Source organism: Pseudorasbora parva, chromosome 10 (genome assembly GCF_024679245.1).
Source record: "Pseudorasbora parva isolate DD20220531a chromosome 10, ASM2467924v1, whole genome shotgun sequence".
In the NCBI taxonomy this organism is placed as follows: Eukaryota; Metazoa; Chordata; class Actinopteri; order Cypriniformes; family Gobionidae; genus Pseudorasbora; species Pseudorasbora parva.
In genome coordinates, this window is record NC_090181.1 from 33545788 (window position 1) to 33562147 (window position 16360).

Genomic DNA, 16360 nt, shown 5'->3' on the forward strand with positions numbered 1-16360 from the left:
CATTATCTGTTATGTATTAAGTGAATGTTTGGTGCGGTACAGTAAATCTTAATATGCTGTCTGTTTGATTAATGTTAATCAAACAATTGTGGCATATATATATATATATATATATATATATATATATATATATATATATATATATATATATATATATATATTTTTTTTTTTTCCTTTTTTTTTTTCTTCTTTTTTTTCTGGGTTTGTAATTGATGTGCCAAATTTGGTGATTTTTAACTTGATTTTTCTCAAAGCTGACTTTTTTTATTCTATTAATTATTATTTTTTCAAACAAATCATAAATTCATCATTTTGTAGTTGTTGTTTTTTTTTGTAGATAATGTAATAATAGCAATATAACACATTTTTGAACATTTGCTCATTGTGACTCATTTTGCCAGCACAGATGTCAAACCTGATGCCCATGGACATTTTTTAAGTAAAATGTTGAGGTCTAGCTTTTTATGTTGAGAACACAGTAGGAAAGAAGATATTTCAAATGGTTGTCATGCTTGTCCAACAGTTAATTAAAAAAGTATAGTAAAAAAATAGTAAAAAAATAGTAAAAAAAAAAAAGAGTCAGAAATATCTCTGTTGTTTTTTTCCAAACAACGAGATTGCATCTGCTTCTCAGTTTCTTCTCAGTAATTAAATGTGACACTTCTAGTGCCATAAAACAAAATGTCTCAAACTGTGCTCAGATTTGGCATGCTCATTTAAATGATCTTAACTTATATTGCTAAGCTCTTAAGGTCTTTAGGGAAACAACTCCAGAAAGTTGATAATGTCCAAATATGGGCAGTCAGATGGTCATAGTTGTGATGTCATATACACACAGATTTCCGAATTACCCATTTTATCTTACATTTCATATATAGTCTGGGGAGGAAATCTTGTTTTCTATGATATGTCTTTGATCGAAATCTTTAAATGAAACCGTTCTACACACAATTAAACATGATCGATGAGGCCATCCTTTCATCACAGACAGCTGTATCTGTTCAATCAGGTCATATGAGGATGCTAATATCACTAAGCAGCCAAGAGCCATCCAGTCTTATCTTATATGATTTTGGCAACTGTAATCTGCTGCTTTGATCTCTGAAGCTTGCAAGAATATTTTGTCAGTGTTGTCTCCTGCAAGCTGCACAGCTTCATCAGTGAAGTGTTTCACACTGCCCACCTAAGCACAGCGGCGCAGTGTAACAGGAGTGTAGGCGTGAATAGAGTTTTGGAACTGAGCTTGTTTTTTTTTTGTTTTTTTTTGCAGCACATTGCATGCAGAAAGTACTCTGCAGAAAATGCACTTTGAGCCAAATTATCTACACAATATTTTTCAGTTTATGAAGCAATATAAAATATTGGAGCAAACCAGTCACCCAATGTTAAGCTTGATGCAAGTTCCACAAGATGACAAACTAGCAGCACAAGTAAATGTAAATTCAATGTAATGTTGATCAAGCTTGTTGTTGGCCGCCTCAATTGAAAACTCCCGATATTATTTAATATTAATATTTTATATTTTATTGCAGATATAAGAAACACTTAAAGCATCAATCCATAAATCCCTATTTTTGAGACATGCAGCACTCATTTCAGCCCTCTGAACTATTGTATTACAAAAACTATACTGCAAGAGATTGGCAGACACTTTGAAAGATAATGAAAGTGGTACATTTGATCCTAAGAGACCAAATGCCTCCAGTTATATATGCCAGAACTTTGTGCTGAGAAGTCAGAAAAAAAGCCAGATCATCTCATTAGTCATGTTTTATCTGTATTTGTGTGTGTCATAGTTCTCATCAATGACAGCGCAGAAAACCAGAGTGCGTTCCTACACCGCGGTCTGGTCTACACGGCGCTCCGGCACTGGCAGCAGGCTATGACTGACTTTGAAGTTGTGATCAAACTTGACAGGTGATGTCCCGGCCTCCTACACACTGTGACAAAAAGACCTTCATTTTCTTTTGTTGAGTGCAGCAAAGGCAGGCCATAGTTGAGGATAAGTGTACTGAAGCTTGAAACTCACTTTTCAAAAGATTTTTTTCTTTGTAAAAAGTGACAATCTCTGAGCAGTCATGAGTTAAGCTAAAATCAATGAAATCTTGTCTGAGTCATCTTCTCTCCTCTCTGTGTGCACCTCTCTAACATCGCAGCAGAACTGCGGCTGTTGCCCATTTTAGTTTGGGACTGATCTGCATGCTGAAGATGGACCGAAATTATGAGGCCATCAAAAGGTTCAGTAATGCATTGAAAGCAGAGCCCACCTATGTAAAAGCCTACGTATGCCGGGCCAGAGCCTATTACAACGTAAGGGGATGTTGGATGATTTGGAGTGCCACATAAAAAAGATGCCACATGAAGGAATGTAGGTCAAACTTTATAATAAGTATATTGTAAAAAAAGTACTTACAAATCATTAGCAAGTAATTAGTTTATAGTTAATTAATAGTTTATAAACTGTAGTTAATACAGTGCATCTGGAAAGTATTCACAGCACTTCACTTTTTCCACATTTTATGTTACAGCCTTATTCCAAAATGGATTCAATTAATTATTTCCTCAAAAATCTGAAAACAATACCCCATAATGACAATGTGAAAGAAGTTTGTTTGAAATCTTTGCAAATTTATTAAAATGAAAAAATGGGGGGGAAAAATCACATGCACATAAGTATTCACAGTCTTTGCATAATACTTTATTGAAGGAACTTTGGCGCCAATTACATTCTTTTTGAATATGATGCTACAAGCTTGGCACACATATCTTTTGGCAGTTCCCCCCATTCTTCTTTGCAGGTCAGTGCACAGCCATTTTCAGATCTCTCCAGAGATGTTCAATTGGGTTCAAGTCTGGGCTCTGGCTAGGCCACTCAAGGACATTCACAGAGTTGTCCTGTAGCCACTCCTTTGTTATCTTGGCTGTGTGCTTAGGGTCGTTGTCCTGTTGAAAGATACACCTTTGCCCCAGTCTGAGGTCTAGAGCATTATGGAGCAGGTTTTCTTCAAGGATGTCTCTGTACATTGCTGCATTCCTCTTTCCCTCAATCCTGTTTAGTCTCCCAGATTCTGCCCCTGAAAAACAGACATCCCCACAGCATGATGCTGCCACCACCATGCTTCACTGTAGGGATGATATTGGCTGAGTGGTGAGCGGTGCCAGGTTTACTTCAGATAGGACGTTTGCCATCTAGGCCAAAGAGTTTTCATCAGACCAGAGAACTTTGTTTTGTCATGGTCTGAGAGTCCTTCAGTTGCCTTTTGGCAAACTCCAGTCTTTTACTGAGGAGCGACTTCTGTCTGGTCTCTCTACCATACAGGCCTGATTGGTGGAGTGGTAATGACCATGAGGGTTCTTGTTCATCTCCCTAACAAAGACCTGCTTCCTGCTTAGCTACTGTTCAGACACTCTTGCTTACTGCTCCAAGCTTTGCTCTATCACTTCTATATTTTATCTCATAATTTCAACTTCAGCAAATCAACACAGTGCTCAAACAACAAATCTTGACTTTAATGATAAAACTAGAAACTCTAGTGACTGGATTACAGCAAAAAAGCGGAATATTTCATCCAACCAGCCTCCCACTACTATCAGCTTACATGCCAGAGGGAAAACACAGTTGCCTACATGATAAGAAAATGCCTCTTCTAGTTCAATAATCTACTTGCTGCACAAACTGCCACAGACTTTTACAACGGATTGCAGTTCTTGAAACAAAGTGGAACCACCAAACCAGACAAATCACACAGTTGAGCTTCATCTTGAACGTCCTCTGCACACAGCCGGTGAGTCCCATAAATTTAGTGCTACTCAACAGGTTGAGAAACAAGTAACTGATCAGCACACTAATCGAGGGCACAAACAGGGAGCAAGACCCAGAGGCACTCGAGACATCAGATTGTCACAAGCATCACATATTGCCGCAGTAGCATGCTCCACCCCAGACACAAGGATTACAAATACTGGTTTCCTACCACCGCCAATACATCTTGAAAATAGATTTGAAGTATTAATGAATGTGGGTGAGGAATCCCTAAACGTGATTAATGTGATCGAACAGACTAAACCAGCGTGCAGCTAACACTGATGCTAACAGGCACTCAAGGTCGAACAGACAGTGGCACTCAGCTCAGATCACAGCTGAGCCCAGGACTCTTAATAGCGGGTGATTGCACTGTCAGAAACATTAGCAGCAGGGATACAACTACATGCTGCCTTCCACAAGCAACAATTTCTGATGTAAACAGAGAAATTCAGAACATCCTGATGAAACAAAATTGACTTATCATTCATGTGGGAAGAACGATATTCCGAGAGAGCAGTCAGAACTCATTAAGAGGGATTTCAATGAACTTTTTGAAACACTTAGAAAACTGAAAGTTCAGCCGTTCATCAGTGAACCACTGCCAGCAAGAGGAACAAATAGGTTCTTACGGTTGCTTGGGCTTAATACATGGCTGCAAAAAACCTGCATCGTAAAGGGAGTGAACTTTATCAACAACTTTGATCTCTTCTGGAGTCAGAGACTATTGTTTACATCAAATGGCCAGCACCCAAACAAACTTGGTGCAAGAGTGTTAAAGGACAATTTCTATTTTTCCCTTCATCATCCTTCAGCTGTGTGTGCCAGCCCACTAAACCTGGATGGTACACACACCTGTACAGAGTATGGATGACCACAGGACTTAATTTCAGCAGCTGAATGGACATGCGGACACATCCCACAATGACAATGATAACACCATGCAGCCACAACAACCACTGCTCACTGACATGTTATTCCTCTCCCCAGCATCCCTGCTTCTGAGCTTCACAGAGAAAATGGAGGAGCTGGCTCATGTTGGAACTAGAGTTTTATTAACCGTTAACCGAGTCCCTTAGCGGTTAATACTCGGTTAACCATAGTGTGCGTCAGGGTTATTATTTTTAGTTTATTAAGTTGACGACCGCCATCTCCGTTGTGAACGCGCCTATAGAGAGAAATGCACATCATGGATTACATAATCAGAGAGTAGCCTATTTCTTTTCGTTTTAAATTGTTATAAGACATTTCAAGCTTTCTTTAGATATATTTCATGTCTGTGAGGCCTACGCTGAGTTTCGTTAAATTAGGATGGGATGCGCTCCAGTTCACGAGCAATGCAAGTGGCCGCGAGGGCGCCTCTCTAATGATGCCCGGGTGTTGGCTGTTGAGATGGTACAACAACGAGGTTGTACTTGAAGTATATCTACCGTATTTTCCGGACTATAAATCACACTTTTTTCATAGTTTGGCTTTCATAGGGCGCTTATGCTGCTCCTATAGCCTACCCCTGAAAAAAATAATAACTGAAAACAGAAAAATAAGCTCTTGTGACTGAGCGTTCGTGCAGGGTTCGCCTAAAATACTTTGTCATAAGAAAAACAATAAACGACAGCCATATGAACATTCCTTCCTTTATTCTCCATCACACATGTAAATCACCAACCTGAAAAACCTCAAAACCCGCAACACTCCAGTACCAAAAAGTACCAATCTATCTACGGCAAGCCCCAAGGGGGAAAATACATTGCACACACATATACATAACGAGCACCAGTGCATACCAAATGAATATATTATGCGAGATCAAATAGTCTGTTACACTCTTAACTGAAATATTAACTTAAAGACAACAACTTAGAAAGACTGAACACAAACAAAATGCCCCCATAAAGAAAATCCTATTCCGCAAATTACAAATTGCATGTAGTAAAATATGCAGCCGAGAACGATTCACACAGCCTTTGACTCGCGTCAAACGCGGCTGAGCCTCTCCCGGCAGAGAGTTCAAGCATATGTGGACTCATTCCTTCAGCTCTGTCCATCTTGCTTTCAGTCCACGATTAGCTTTTTTTTGTTTTCTCCATTACAGTTAAAGTAACCTCTGCTTTTCGCTAGTCCCTCACAAGTTTCTCACTTCAAACTTTCTTTCTTCTGCTCCATTATGCACAGCGCGCGCGGCTCCCGCTCTGCTTCTGCGCTAATGCGACTTATATGTTGTTTTCCTCTTCATGACGCATTTTTTGACTGATGCAACTTATACTCCGGAGTGACTTATAGCCTGAAAAATGTGGTAAGCATTGCATTGCAATACTTGCATTTTGCCCCGTCACTCTCAATTTTAAAGTGCTCCCACGCTGTACTTTTCTTTGCCCGCTTCATGTTAGAAAACTGGTCATGACTTCTTCTTGTGGATATTACAAATGTCTGGGAGCGCTCTGGCTGTCTCTAGTGGTGCAAAAATATATTACAACTAAATTCAAAGCACGTCATTGATGCCACTTAACCGAGCAAAATGTTTCACTCGGTTACGCAATTTTTAACGGTTAATCGGTTAACCATGGACACCCCTAGTGGGTATTTGTCTCCCAAATATCTGGGTATGGTGTTAAAAGGTGCTCCACGCATCCTGCTTCTCATTATTTACAGGTCCCTGAAATAATCTCCAGCCTTTGTTGAGGACTTTACAGAACTGTTATCAACAATTTCCTCGGAGTTTGACTCTTTTGCTATTGCTGGGGATTGTAATATTCACATAGACAATGCTGAATTCAGTACAACAAAAGAGCTCATGACTGTTCTTAACACTTTTGATTTGACACAGCATGTACATTAACCCACACACAACCTAACTATCAGTAAGGGTCTAAACATTTCATCGATTTTTATTAAGGATGTGGCACTGTCTGATAATTTTTGTATTTTCTTTGATATATCAATCTCTCCTGCCATTGAAGCTAGATCTGTCTCTGTCAAAAAGAGATGCTTAAATGAGAACACTGTGCTGTTTATGAAGGCTATATCTCTAACACCAAGCATATCAGGTTGATTTTCTCCTTGACTCCTTTAACTCAAAAGTTAAAGGGGTGATGAATTGAGTAATCAACTTTCCCTTGAGCTTTTGATATATAAAAGGTCATGGTAATATAAGAATATCCTCTAAGTTTTAGAGCTGAAAACTTCCTTGTCAAAGAAAAGCTTTATAGACACCAGGCTCAGCAAACGGTCCTGTGCTTCACACTTTCGTCATTGTGCGACAAAACACCGCCTATACAGCATGTCTTTGCTCTCAGACAGCAAATGCAGTGAGTTTGCTTCCTTCTTCTCAGAGAAAATAAATAATAATCAGAAAGGCGATCAGCACATTGTTGAGTTGCTCATGGGTCAGACCGATCAGACCACAACCCCAGAGAGTTACTATGTCTGATTTCTAACCGATTGATGGTAACATTTTAGAAGAAACGGTACGGCACCTTAAAACATCTACCTGCGCCCTTGACACACTCCCCTCTTCAAAAGTGTGTTTAACTGTTTAGAAGCAGATCTCCTTGAAGTGGTAAACTTCTCACTTCTCTATGGGACTCCTCACTTCTCTTTTTTTTCTTCTCAAATTTTAAAAACAAACATGAACAACACACACACACACTTTTTTCTACTGTAGAGAGACTAACAACCCCCCTCCAGTCACATTCCCAGCGAAATGCTCTCAGACAGCAAATGCAGTGAGTTTGCTTCCTTCTTCTCAGAGAAAATCAATAATATCAGAAAGGCGATTAGCACATCGTTGAGTTGCTCTTGGGTCAGACAGATCAGACCACAACCCCAGAGAGTTACTATGTCTGATTTCTTAGCAATTGATGGTAACATTTTAGAAAAAACGGTACAGCACCTTAAAACATCTACCTGCGCCCTTGACACACGCCCCTCTTCATTTTACAAAAGTGTGTTTAACTGTTTAGAAGCAGATCTCCTAGAAGTGGTAAATTCCTCATTTTACTATTGGGCGTTTCCAAACTCCCTTAAAACTGCAATAGTAAAGCCTCTTCTGAAAAAAGAGAAATCTGGATAACTCCATATTGAGCAACTACAGACCAATCTCAAATCTCCCCTTCATAGGCAAGATCATTGGAAAAAGTTGTTTTCAGTCAGCTGAACAAATTCTTAAGCTTGACCGGATACTTTGACACTTTGATAATCTAGTTTCCGACCACATCACATCACAGCACAGAGACAGCATTCATAAAGATTATAAATTATATTCACTTAAATACTGATACAGGCAGAACATCAGTTCTGGTACTACTCGAACTCAGTATTCAACACTGTTGACCACAACATACTTCTTGACAGGCTGGAAAACTGGGCCGGGCTTTCTGGGATGGTCCTCAAATGGTTCAAGTCATACTTAGAAGGGAGAGGTTATTATGTGAGTATAGGTGATCATAAGTCTGAGTGGACATCCATGACATGTGGAATCCCACAAGGGTCAATTCTTGAATAGGAGATTCAACCTGTATATGCTACCACTGAGCCAAATAATGAAAAATAGCAAAATTGCTTACCACAGCTGCAATTGGAACCAGCTTCCTGAACAGATCAGATGTGCTCCAACAGTAGCCACATTCAAATCCAGACTCAAAACACATCTGTTCAGCTGTGCATTTACTGAATGAGCACTGTGCCACTGTACGTCCAAATTATTGCACCTTATATTATTTATGCATCATCTTTTTTATACTTTTTATAAACTGTTTTAGTTTACCTTTGTTCTTATCTTTGGTTATTGTTTTATATGTTCATTTGAGTTAAATGTGATGAGTAAAAACTGGGTTTGATGTAAATAGCAAGTTTGACAAAAAGGTTTGAGTTTGTGGAAATCTGTGGAAAGTTATGAGTGGAAATGGGTTTAACAAGAAGGTTCTTGAGTAAAATCAGGGAATAGATTGAAATGGATGTTATGAACGTAAAAGAAATGAATGAGAGGTGTTCTAATTAAGATGGTACATGTATGTAGACTATAAACTGAAGGATGTTTTATTTTTATTTCAGACCACTATTGTGTATCTGACCATTTTATTTATTTATTTATTTGTTTATTTTTATTATCTTTACGTCTTTACAACTGTTTTAATTATCCTTGTGTTTATTTTTAATTCTTACACATGGTATTCTTATTTCTGTTGCATATGTTATCACTATTTTAATTAATTTCTATGTAAAGCACTTTGAATTGCCATTGGGTATGAAATGTGCTACAAAAAACTTGCCTTGCCTTGCCTTGCCTTGCCTTGCCTTTCTCCCCGGATCACTCAGTTTAGCCGGGCAGCCAGCTCTAGTCCTGGTGGTTCCATACTTCTTCCATTTATGGATGATAAAGGCCACTGCAATCATTAGGAATTTCACTGTTGCTGAAATGTCCGTACTCTTCCCCAGATATGTCCCGCAATCCTGTCTCAGAGGTCTACAGACAATTCCTTAGACTTCATGGCTTGGTTTGTGCTCTGACATGCATTGTTAACTGTGGGACCTTATATAGACAGGTGTGTGCCTTTCCAAATAATGTCCAATCAAATTAATTTACCACAGGTGGACTCCAATCAAGTTGTAAAACATATTAAGGATGATCAGTGGAAACAGGATTAACCTGAGCTCAATTATGAGTGTCATGGCAAAGACTATGAATACTTATGTACATGTGTCTTGTTCGTTATTTTTTTTTATTTTTTTTTAAATAAATTCACAAAGATTTTGCAAAGAAACAAACTGCTTTAAACCAACCTTTACTAGATGTTCATATTCAGTTTTTCCTAATTGTTACAAATTACACACACACACACACACACACACACACACACACACACACACACACACACACACACACACACACACACACACACACACACACACACACACACACACACACATGTTTGTTTTTGTGAATTGTGGGGACATTCCATAGGCGTAATGGGTATTGTCTATCCCCTTACACTGCCCCTATCCCTAAACCTACCCATCACAGGAAACATTCTGCATTTTTACTTTTTCAAAAAAACTCCTCCTGTGTGATTTATAAGCATTTTGAAAAGTGGGGACATGGGGTAATGTCCTGATATGTCACCATTTTCTGTAGTACCTGTGTCATACACATGTTATTATACACATTTTTGTCCTGATATGTCACAAAAACAAGCACACACACACACACACACACACACACACACACACACACACACACACACACACACACACACACACACACACACACACACACACACACACACACACACACACACACACACACACACACACACACACACACACTTTTCATAGTTTTGGGTATTGTCTTAATGTATTTCTAAAGATTTGAATTAACTTTTATTAATAATGCAATTAATGTCCAATAAAGGTTGGTTTAAAGCACTTAATTAAAGTCATTTCCCCATTTTCTGTGATCTAATCTAATATATTTGAATGATTATATCATTCAAATATTTTCAAATTAACAATACAATAGCTAAAGTGGCACTCCTAATTCATAATATTAATTTGGGATTATGACTATTTTAATGTCGATTTTTCTTTACTAAATTAAACCATTGGATTTGAATTTTTCACAGGTGAATAATCTGAGTAGAGCGGTGAAGGATTTGACTGCGGCCATACATTTGAAGCCAGACGCTTATGACCTGCACATCATGAGGTTATTTGGACATACAACTGTTTGGAAAACTTAACATGTCCTTGAATCTTTTCTTATTTCTTAGTTATTGAGTTTACTGCATGGTTCTTTGGAGGTTAAAAATCTAAAATGATTTCTTTGTGGGCCTCATTCAGAGTAAGCACTTTATTTAATATTATGCAAGGCTGTGAAGGATAGAAGTAAAATTAATGCAATAGGCCATACAGTTAGTTGAGAATGTCTTTCCAAAATTCCACTTAACAAAATAAAAGAATAAGTATAAAAGGAAACCATGGCTGTGGAAATTAGACATGACCCATGATGACCTACAATGGAATGTACTTCTGTCCTTCAAAACCATGTTTTCATTTGTGTCATTTAAAAATCTAACCTCGACTTAGGTCCATGGCAACAGGCCCTTATTGTTTTTATTTTTGAATATTGGAGAAAAGTTGTTTAAATTTTTGTTTCTTATTCTAGAGGGACATACTTGTATGAAATGAAACAGTTTGACCTGGCTAACCTCTGCATACGGTATGCAGCAGAAATGAAAACAGGTAATGATTATATAAAGTCAGAGGTGGACAAAGTACATAACTCTATTACTTGAGTAAAAGTAAAAGTACTACTGGTCAAATATTACTCTGTTACAAGTGAAAGTTGTAAAAACAGATTTTTACTCAAGTAAAAGTACAGAAGTATTTGTTTTTAAAAGTACTTAAGTATAAAAGTACATTTCCTTTTTTATGCCAATGCATTATTTTATTATTGTTGTATAAATGCACACGGTCATCATGGTTTAAGCCAGTCAGTGATGCTCCATCTGACATACTACCATACGACTAACTTAAACTAATTTAAATACTTGTATATAAGTTACAAAGCTGCTGTAACGTTACACTTTAAGGCCAAATGCACGGATCCAATACACTGATACACATCTGATATTCTCCCAACTTTACCATTCTCTTACTCCCAGACGTTTATATTTTTTATATTTTATAAGACCTGCACCAAGTGTGTCTTGATTTTTTTTTTTTTTTTTTTACTGAAACATACTTACAAAGTATGACTATGGGTGCACACACTTGTGCCTAAGAACCATCTTCTTCCATTTTGCTATGAACAGATCAGTGTTCAAAAAAAGTTGGGGAAATGTAAATGACTATAAGAGTGATTCCTGATAGACTATCTGCAACAACAACAACAACAAAAAACATTTTAAAGAAGGAAAAAATCATCCACCGACTTTCAGAGCTGCAACAGAAACGACTTTCGACCTAGATAGAAATGTAGTGGAGTAAAAAGTATGATATTTGTCTTTCAAATGTAGTGAAATAAAAGTTATAAGTTTCCAGAAAAAATAATACTCCAGTAAAGTACAGATACTCAAAAAGGGTACTTAAGTACAGTACTCAAGTAAATGTACTTAGTTACGGTCCACCTCTGTATAAAGTTAATTTCACTTAGTCTTTACAGTAAACTGCAAGCACACTTTCACTTCCTGAAAGATCTCAGCTCTTATCCAAAAAAGGGGTCATGACATGAGAAATCAAATGAGCTTTTTATACCAGTAAAACATCACAACTGTAAACTTCACAGTTTAAAATGCCCTTCTCATTATAAACAAAGCATGTATTTAACCTAGCACCAAAATCAGATCATTTGAAAATTGTTGGATTTGTGACATCACATGGGCAAAAACATTTGCATATGACTGCCTCCATTGCAATACATCAACTAATAGTTATACATCACCATCACACAATAAGCCCCGTCCACCGGCATTCAGTCACTTAAAGGTGAACTATGTAGTATTTTTGCAGTAAAATATCCAAAAACCACTAGGCCAGTGTTATATATTTTGTTCAGTTGAGTACCTACAATATCCCATGTTTCCAACTATTTGTAAATTGTGAGAAAATTGCTATTTTAACTAAGGACAGGGACGTTGCAGCATTGCATTTGAGAGAGTCGCCTGTCAATTGCGTCATATCTGCGCTACCCTCGGTTTCGGCTTTTATTTGGCAGGAGCGCTTTACTCAAGCAGTGTGAACAACTGAACGCACGGAGTAACGTCATAACATCGTTTTAAACACACTTAAATGTATCCAATATGATAAACAGAGCTCCATTACCTCAAAATCATAACCGGAAGAGCGGATCTGTGCAGGCGCCCGGCAAATGAGTCCCGTCCCGTCATAATAAAAGTCCCGGTATTCGCGAGGCGGGTATTTGTTTAACAATCGCTCCAGCAGCTTTGCTCAGGTCCATAACACTCGGTCCTGCTCTGCTTTAGACTACAGTAACGTTAATAACCGCATGCATGAACGTGATTTCTGCCCGAGTCCTATTTTTCACAGGCTGTGATGAGAAGACCACATCTCCCAAGATGCTGCGCTCACACTTTGCGTCATCAAACTACGCATTTGTTTTGCATAGGTGCCCTCCAGTGGACAAAAGCTGCATAGTGCACCTTTAACAGAAGGATCCCAGCGTTGGGAACAAGTGGATTTTTTTTTTTATGGCGTCCCAGATTACATTGGATGGTTATATCTTTGTTCATAGCCATTTTTGAGGCACAGTGTAATGCAAATTTTTAAACTTTGGTCACACTTTAGTTTGGGGAATACATATTCACTATTAAGACTTTTGCCCCAATAAACTCCTAATTTACTGCTTATTAATCATTTGTAATGTTATAGTGGTTAAGTTTAGGTATGGGGTAGGATTAAAGAATATAGATTATGGTCATGCAGAATAATGCATTCTGTGCTTTATAAGTACTAAAAAAACAGCTAATATACTAATAATATGCAAGCTAATAGGCAACTAGTTTCTGTTGAGAATTGCCCCCCAAACTAAAGTGTTACCAAAACTTTTATTGAAAGATAAAGCAGCCAACTGAATTGCATCTGTCAGCAGCTGCATCACAAACTGAAAGTAAATAGTTTCATACTATTTTGTCTGTAAATTAAGATTTTACATGGATAATGTTTTCAAAACACTCACGTGCAATGGTGAGGGGGCATTGATACTGTTTCATAATAGTGGCTGTGTGATGATAAAACTGATAGTTTCAGACAGAGGGTCAGAACATATTAAAGTAATAAAACAATCCATGTCATGACCACTTTAATGAGCGTCGTTAAATCTTGTTAGTCCACCTGGCTCAATAGAAGGTGAAGTAAACCTAGCAAAGAAATGTGGTTTATGTTGCCATTACAACAACTAGACCAAGCTGTAAATATCTCCTTCTTTCCGTCACAGCTCTGGGTTTATCACCGGTCCAGCAAGCTGCCATCCAGTTGTTTCTGGGGAATGATGCCAATGCCATAGTCTGTCTCGAGGAAGCGGTCGATACATGCCCTTCTCCTCCACACCTCATTCTTCTCGGGAGGACGCTGATAAGGGAACACAGGTTCACAGTGAGTAGAGACCTGTGCAGTATATATCTGTGTCTTGCTCTGTCTTTCAGAACAAAGCCAGCAAAACACCAAACAAACCTCTCCAAAGACACCAACACACAAGTGATTAATAGTAATACTTGTTTTCAGCAGAAGTACACTAAAGTGATAAAGGATGTCCATTACAGTTATTTTTGAAGTTATATGCACTACTGTTCAAACCTTTTTTGTTTTTAAAAGAAATCTATTATGCTCAACAAGGCCATATTTATTTTGATAAAAATACTATAAAAGGGTAATATTGCAAATAAAGGTGCCCTAGAATGAGTTGAAACAATATGTTAAATTGTTCTCTGATATCTACAAACAGGGAATGTGGCTTATTTGTGCAACATTTGTCCAGATACATATTTACAGGTCCATTTACAACTCCAGAAATTGTCCCTTGGATGTAATGCTTGTTTTGCCTTATTTGGAAGAGTCATGAATATTAATGTTGAGCTCTGCTCTGATCGGCTTATTTCAGCAGCTCACAGCACACAGCAGTTCAGTTTTTCAGCGAAGCGGCTCGTGAGTCCTGACAGAACACAGACCGACTGAATGACACTTTAAGCAGAACATCTCAAATGGAGATTGCTAAAATGCAGCTTACTTGTTTATTGGTGTTTTCAGATCATCCGCGCACGAGAGAGAGAGGGAGAGAGAGAGAGAGAGAGAGAGAGAGAGAGAGAGCTTGCGTGCATATGGTTGCCAGATTGGACATGTTTAGGTAAAACACAGAATAGTATACATGTTCTTTTCACAGAAAAGCTCTGATTGGGGGATTTATATTACTGAAATCTGGCAACCGCAAGCACGAACGCTCCTCTTTCCCCCCAACAAAACCAAAACCAGTATACTCTCCAGTTTTTTGGTTACATGGTACTTGGAGTTTCCTATTGTTATTGTACTAGCATATTGCATTATCTACAATGCTGTCTCTCTAAGAAACTTTCAATTCAATCAGAAATTGTTTAAACAGTCAATAAGTAGATAAATCAATACTTACTGCTTGCAGGAATACAGTTGTAATTGCCCCTTTCTCCAGTTTAAGACGCTGAGCAAAGCATGCTTGAAATGGGCAGAGCAAACAAACGATTTTCAATTTCATTAGCTGCAGTGTCCGATTATAATAAATATCAACCAAGACTGTTGACATTTTTTGTCTTTGGGAAGGGTATAAAAAGTCCTCACGTCCCCTGCACAGCCTGGAACATGACATTTGTGTCCATAAGCCGCCGTTTTCGCTATCCTTGAGTGTCGCTTGTTTACCTGCAGTCCCGATGATTCGGATCCGTCAGTTCCGATTGACAATGAACATGTTCGGACATATGCAAATGTTGGGGGCATACATATTAATGATCCCCAGCGATTGTGTCACAGTTGACGTTATGTTGAGAATCACTTATTTTTCCATGGTGTTTTTCATGCATGAGATTTAAATAAGAAGTAGGAGGCAATGGTGTTTGAGACTCACAGTATGTGATATCCATGCACTGTACTCTTATTATTTCACTATGGCAAGGTTAATTCAATTTTTCATTCTAGGGCTCCTTTAATATTACAATTTAAAGAGGCAGTATGTAGAATTCAGATACCCTTGTTATAAGCGACACAGCCATCCCGGTGACCGTTAAGAGAACTGCAGCCAAAGGACTGAATGCCACGATATTCTCATACTGAAGTTCTTTTTCGTTCTACGAAAGTGATGAAGTTTGAAGTGATGTTTAGATGAATATGTAAATATGTCCTGTGCTCTTTCCTCTCAATTAAAGCAATAAGGTATAATAATAGCCATGGTTTATAGTGAATTAAGGACAGCTAATAAGTGTTGTTGTGCCTAAAACCCCCTAAGCTGTCAACCACAGTTTCTCTGGGCTTGTCTCTTTTTCAAAAATGGTTAGTCCATAAAAATATTTATTTTAATGAGGCCACAGGTGTATGTTTGTAGAAGAATTTACAATGGCTTTGAACATGGCTAAACCAATCACAATCAAGGATCTGTTTTATAAAACAAAGTAAACACACAACAAAAATGAGAGGTGTGAGAAAACATTATATTTTGAGATATTTCAGCATTATCCTGAAAATTGTTTAAGCATTTTTATGTCCCATCAAACAGAGGCTCTCAGGAACGCAAATAAACATCACATCTTTTAGATGCTGAACAAAAACATCCCAAGTCATTCACAAAAAAGTCAGTCTACAGGCTTTTATAGACAGCCAAGGAAGTCAGGGAAGGTTTTGTTACAAGCTGTTCACACATTAAAATTCTTACATATAGAGGGTATGCATTGATGTCCCCGGAACATCACCTTATAGCCAGACTGAGTGGCAAAAGAGCTGGTCTATGATTGGATTTAAAAATGGAAACTGCGAAAACACAAGTTAAACAAACGATTAAACTAAATGTTGGACTCAATATAGAGATCC

General features: G+C 37.9%; 1 protein-coding gene across 1 annotated transcript in view; it reads left to right on the forward strand.

Annotated features, from left to right (window-relative positions):
• ttc6 (tetratricopeptide repeat domain 6) overlaps nucleotides 1-16360 on the forward strand; it is a 90696-nt gene that overhangs the window by 50097 nt on the left and 24239 nt on the right. The window contains exons 16-20 of the mRNA XM_067455934.1: nucleotides 1797-1917; nucleotides 2157-2310; nucleotides 10420-10502; nucleotides 10962-11038; nucleotides 13752-13909. Of these exons, the coding sequence (XP_067312035.1) occupies nucleotides 1797-1917; nucleotides 2157-2310; nucleotides 10420-10502; nucleotides 10962-11038; nucleotides 13752-13909 (593 nt within the window). The remainder of the gene's footprint in view (nucleotides 1-1796; nucleotides 1918-2156; nucleotides 2311-10419; nucleotides 10503-10961; nucleotides 11039-13751; nucleotides 13910-16360) is intronic.